We start from the raw sequence: 5,458 nt of genomic DNA, 5'->3' as shown, positions 1-5,458 counted from the left end.
CAGCCCTCCTGCCTGTCTCACTCCTCTCTTTGTCACTCAGATAAGCCAGAGATCCTGCAGGCAGATGCCCGCTACCAGGAGGTGGAGGGTGCCGGGCTCCTCCTGATGCTCTTCGTGCTGGTACAAGCCAACCCACCAGCCAGTGTCACCTGGGTGGACCAGAACGGACGCGTGATGGCCAACACCTCTGAGTTACTCCTCCTGGGTGCCACCCGCTACCCGGGGCTGTCCAACCACTCACTGCACGTCCACCTGGGCAGTGCAGCTGGCAACTTCTCCATCAGTGCTGCCAACAGTGTGGGTGTTGCCACTGCCTCCCTTCTGCCACCAGGTAGGTGTCGGGGGCGCCAAGCATGGCTCAGCGGCCCCGCAGAGGAGTATGGAGGGGTGTTGAGGCAGCCATGCTGCCCGTGCAGGTCTGCTGGAGGCCCGCGTGGAGCTGCCCCTCCTGGGCATTGCTGTTGGTGCAGCCCTGGCACTGGGTGCCCTGCTCAGCCTGGGTTCCTGCGCTGCCTGCCTGGCATGCCACCGGGACAAGCCAGCACCGGGTGAGGGGCAAGTGGGAGGGAGCAGCCCACTTGGCCAGTGTTCCCACTGCAGCAGCTCCAAGCACCCGCTGCCGCCGGGCACACGCCTGCCCCGCCAGACCCGGTCCCTGCCACCCGATCTGCGCCTTGGCGACCTCGCAGAGGAGCCTGGAGGTGAGACCCAAGCCGCTGGTGTAGAGGGACGCATGCTGCTGCAGATCCTGCCGTGGTGAAGCCTCAGTGTCCTAGCTTTCCTGACTTTTGTACCCTGCATCTTTCCCCGAGGATGTAGGAGCTGGTGCCAAGGGAGAGGAGAGCAACTTGACAGGGCCAGGGAACCTCCTGGTCCTCAGCAAGCTTGGTGAGGGGGCACATACAGGCAAGTGGCCTCAGAAGCCATTGGTCTCCGCAGCTGCCCCAAAAGGTGACGGCAGTATGCTGTGTTTCTCCTGCAGGCTTTGTCCAGCTCCCAACGTCTGGGCGCATCTACAAAATGCCCAGCACGAGCAGTGAGGAGATCTGGCTGTGAGATGCAGTGCCTGTGAACCAGGGCTGCCTGGCACCAGGTCCGTACCAGCTCCCAGAGCAGCGCAGCCGAGTGCTGGGGAGCCCATGCCAGCTGGCCCACCAGCCCCCAGCCCCCAGCTCTGTGTTAAGCTATGCACTGCAGGTCATGGTAGCCATGCCATTAGCCAAGGCATGTTTTTACGTAGCCTGTGCACTTTACAAGTAGATTATTACAATGTAAACGCATAGAAGCTATTTATACCCAGGCTGTGCCAAGCTGCCAGGGGCAAGGCCAAGCACTGGCCTCACTGCATAACCCTGTCTGCCTGCGCCAGAGCTGGGGCAGATGGGCGGGCAGGCAGCACAGCAGGGCCAGGCAGAGCTGTCCCCGCAGCAATAAACTAAACTCAAGCGTCTGTGTGGTACCATGCTGGTTATTTCTCCTGGGCAGCAGCTAAAGGGCTTGAGAACAGAAGAAGGGGCTTGATAATACAAAAAGGGGCTCAATAATATAAAAAGGAACTTGATAATATGAGGCAGGAGATTGAAGATCCCCAGGACAGAGCTCAGTACACACTGGGCAGATCCAAGTGTCATCTCTGGGCATGGGATTTATTCCGAGTTGCTGTAGTCCTTGTAGCATGCATTTGAGGAGCTTCTGTCCTGCAGCACCTACACCACAAGAAGCCTGCCACTGGGAAAAGCTGGTTTAATCCTGAACTCCCTAGGAATAAGTAAAAAATGGAGTCATTAGGTAGCTTCTGCGATGTGTGATGAGTGAAGTTCTGCTTTACGAGTGCAGAGCAGCTCAGGAGCATCAAAAAACCCAAGAGGCTTCTGAAGTGCTGTGTGCTGCTTCACAGGCTGCTGCAGTCAAACCCTGATGTCCAGCAGCAGAGGGTGATCCAGGGGATGAGGGTTTAATGTGAAGCGTCACATAAAGCTCAGTACCTCCACATCTGCCGCTCGTGATGGTGGGTTGGACGGCGGGGTCCTGCCCTCCTCCCCATCAGCCAGGGGCTTGAAATGCTGCAGGGAAGGAACGTGTTAGTGCAGAGAGTCGACTCTCGTTAGTCAGTGAACACGCGTACGCCTGACAGCACGAGCCGCTTCTGCTCTGCGTGAGCTGAGTGTTCAGCAGCCACCCTAACTTAGGTGGGAAAAGCGTTGTGGGCTTGTGCTGGACTGCTAACAAGGTGGCATCCCAGCCTTGCAGCACGTGAGAGGCTCCTTGTGTGATGCTGAGATGCTAGTGAAACAAGTAGCTTAGAAAATGCTCTTTGGATGCCTTTATCGTAGCCTCCTAGCCCTTTGCATGCAACAGTGGTACGGCAGAGGCGAACATTAGAAAAGCAGCTTCATGGTGTGTTCAGCTGGGTGAGCAGCACCTGTCTGGAGCTGCCTACCTGCAAATTCTTGAACTCCAAGTAGAGGGAAAAAAGTACGTGCAGAGGCTGGATCCGACTCTTGTACACGGGGATGTCCAGAACGGCTACAAGTGATAGCAGAAGCGTGTGAGAGCATCTGGGCTCAAGTAAAGGCTGAGCTTCCCACCACGCACGACTGTTTGGGCCTTTGCTCATTAAAGCCCAAGGTACAAGAGCCTGCTTCTACTGAAGGCAGCAGAGAACAATCCCAGTCGCTCGGGGCTGAGCCCGCACCCCGAGCACTCCTGCTCAGAGCGACACCGTGCCCGGCCAGCAGTGCGCCCGCATCCCCAGCACAGCCCCCTGCTCACCACAGACCATCTCGATGTACTCAGCCAGGCTGCAGCTCATCTCCGCAGTCGGAAGGCCCACCTGGAACAGACGGAGCCATCAGCTCTGCTCCCGGACAGAGTGAGCCCAAACACAGGCACCGAACCCCGGCGGAGCGCAGAGCCAGATTGGCAGCAGCTGGAATTTGGGTGGTGGGCTGCTCCCGTCTTCTGGTAAGTGAGGAGCAAACCTGGGTGGGCCAGGCCATGGGCAAAGGGGTCCAAATGGAACAGGAACGCAGCTTTCAAGGAAGGAAGTTTCTAACATCACATACTGAGCTAACTACTCATCACTCAATCAACGCACCTTTCCCAGGAGCTCCTCAAATTCCGGTGACCACTCCTGCATCAGGGTCTCAATGTCGGGCATTGGCCTGCCACAGCAGAAAAGAACATGAACTCCAGGACCTTGCACGACTGAGAAGGCTTTGTGCTGCCAGGCTGCTGTATCGGGACAGCCACCGTTCCACCAGCTGAGCATGAGCAGCACATCGGCCGAGGGCCAATGTCAGCATTTTTATTTTTCAAAACAAGCCTAAGTTGGGAGTTCTGCATGCTGGCTGCTAAACGAGTCCAAGTTACACAGGGAGAAAGAAGTAGAGAGAGGGAAACAGAGCAGCCTGCACACACACATGGTGGGACTACCCCAAAAATCAGCATGTCCTCTCCCTCTTGGAGATATTTTGATAGTTTTACTGAGTTTTACTCTTAGACTTTGCTGCCGCTGAGCTGAACTGGCACCATACAAGGGCGTGTGAAGGAGCGTTGCCAGACTGGCTCACCTGCTGTAGTGGACAGTGGCGGGAGGTTTGCAGCGGTGCAGCTCACTGATACTCTCAATCCAGCTCTCAATGGCTTTGGGGTTCTTCTCCGCGTTCTCCAAACTCTTCACTTTTATCTGCTGCTAAAACACAAAATGTAAACCTGGAAGCATTTTGTGGTGTTTTGGGGCTTTCTGGCACACCCCTGACTCGTTCCTGATTGACCACGTGTTTTCTCCTTCCTGGCTGCGCTACACTGACCAAATTCTGCAGACAGAGGAGCAGCCAGTGAACAAAATGCTGAGTAAAACCAGGTACTGGCAACCAACAGGGAACAAAGCTTCACCTGCCAGAAGCAGACCCAAGGCCTGAACCAAGGCTTGCCTGAAGCAAACCTGAGATCCATTGCAGTTTAAAGCTATGAGTTTTTTCTGCTTTTAAAGCCAATTTATCAGTTATGCTGCCTCACTGTAGTCACAGAGGCAAAGGTGAGAGTACAATACAGCAGTTTCGCTGCAGCCAGCACGACTTCCCCGCCCCCAGCTCACGGTGACATTGTGCTGCTTGGAGTTCTCTGTCAGCCAAAGGGCGAGCACGGTGGGATCCGACTGCTTGGTCGATGGCTCATCCAGCACCAGCAGGCCAAGGTTGTCAGGCTTGCCGTCGGGACGGGGAACCTGCAGAGGAGCAGAGACCCTGTTTTCTGTGGGAGTCCAGGACAGGGGACGTTTGGGTTGTTTAGCGCAGAGCCTCCGTGCGGTTTCAGAATCAGCTGCTCAAAGCGAAGGGCAGGCGTGCGTGTTGGGCGCAGGAAATGCAGCCCGCTCCCCAGATCACATAGGTAGAGTTTGAGAGGTAACAAACCCGCCGGGTGTGGCTTCCCCGGTCTCTGGAACCTTATCTCTGGGCACGTACCAAGCACGGAGAGACCAGCCACGCCGGGCTGCGTGGCCCAACCGCCCCCCTCGTGCCACTGCCACGTTCTGCTCCGGCTCGGGTGGCAGGACACGCAGAGGAACCCGAGGGAACTGTACCTTTAGGAACGCATCTATGTCTCCAACTGCAGGAATAAAGTCTGGAATAAAAGGTTGCAGTTTGTGCTCTATCTCTATTGTCTTGGGCGTGTACCTGGAAAAAAAAACCGCCGCAACACAGGTGACTACGTCCTGTTCCACAAAACTGGCCACATGAATTGACCCAGAGAAGAACTGAGCGGGCTAAAGCTAAAACCCCTTCCACTGACCTCTTGATGTACTCAAAGAGCTCTTTGATTTCAGAAGACACGGGCAGATAGTCATAATCTGCTAGGCTGAGGTCACTAAAGAAAGGAAGAAAACGTGGGCAAAGATTAACGTGTGCAAGGCTCTGTGCATGCAGGAACGGGGACCTAGCTGTGCCAGACAACCACGAAGGAAGCTGAAATGCCAGGGAGCAGGTCTGCTCTTGGGAGGACTTCTTGCACGAGGAAAAACTCTTTTTGCCACATTGTGTCTTGAGCCTTCTAGCCAAAAAAAAAGCACTTGAGTGATGGATGCTTGCTCGTGATCAGACAGACTCGTGTGGGGGTTGCCCAAAGCTGTGTAAGTGCCCCATGCAAAGGCAGGTGGGTGAGAGGAGAGCAAGTGGGGGATCAGTAACGGGCGTGGAGGGGAAAGCAGCGGAAAAGGAGGAGGATTACGGGGAGATCGAGGCCACGCTCCCTCCCGCGGTCCCGACACTAGACGCCGGCTCCTGCGGGCGGCGGTGCAGCTCACCCGTCCAGCGCCGCCCCGTGCTCCTCGGAGTCGTCCTCCGAGTCGCTCTCGGAGGAATCCTCCTCCTCCGAGTCGTCGCCGTCATCGTCGTCGTCCTCGTCCTCGCTGAAGGCGCCGAGGGTGGCTGCCGCCTCCTAGGCGAGCGGGACCGGG

The 5,458-nt window shown here is 56.4% G+C and overlaps 2 protein-coding genes across 2 annotated transcripts in view; one reads left to right on the top strand and one right to left on the bottom strand.

The window, feature by feature from the left end:
* TMEM25 (transmembrane protein 25) overlaps window positions 1-1,056 on the top strand; it is a gene marked incomplete at its 5' end in the record, with an annotated part of 1,464 nt that extends 408 nt beyond the window's left edge. The window contains 3 exons of the mRNA XM_008945366.1: window positions 41-331; window positions 417-701; window positions 983-1,056. Of these exons, the coding sequence (XP_008943614.1) occupies window positions 41-331; window positions 417-701; window positions 983-1,056 (650 nt within the window). The remainder of the gene's footprint in view (window positions 1-40; window positions 332-416; window positions 702-982) is intronic.
* A 911-nt stretch (window positions 1,057-1,967) lies between these two features.
* On the bottom strand, window positions 1,968-5,410 carry IFT46 (intraflagellar transport 46; the record flags this gene model as incomplete). Its single annotated transcript, XM_008945365.1, has 9 exons — window positions 1,968-2,063; window positions 2,441-2,526; window positions 2,773-2,833; window positions 3,098-3,164; window positions 3,573-3,694; window positions 4,100-4,228; window positions 4,586-4,679; window positions 4,795-4,869; window positions 5,306-5,410. Coding segments are annotated over 9 exons (835 nt in total), but the record flags the coding sequence as incomplete, so codon positions are not given.
* Window positions 5,411-5,458: the final 48 nt, after the last annotated feature.

Source organism: Merops nubicus, unplaced genomic scaffold (genome assembly GCF_000691845.1).
Source record: "Merops nubicus isolate BGI_N331 unplaced genomic scaffold, ASM69184v1 scaffold38448, whole genome shotgun sequence".
Taxonomy (NCBI): domain Eukaryota; kingdom Metazoa; phylum Chordata; class Aves; order Coraciiformes; family Meropidae; genus Merops; species Merops nubicus.
The sequence above is the reverse complement of the archived record's forward strand: the minus strand, read 5'-3'. Positions and strand labels throughout refer to the sequence as shown.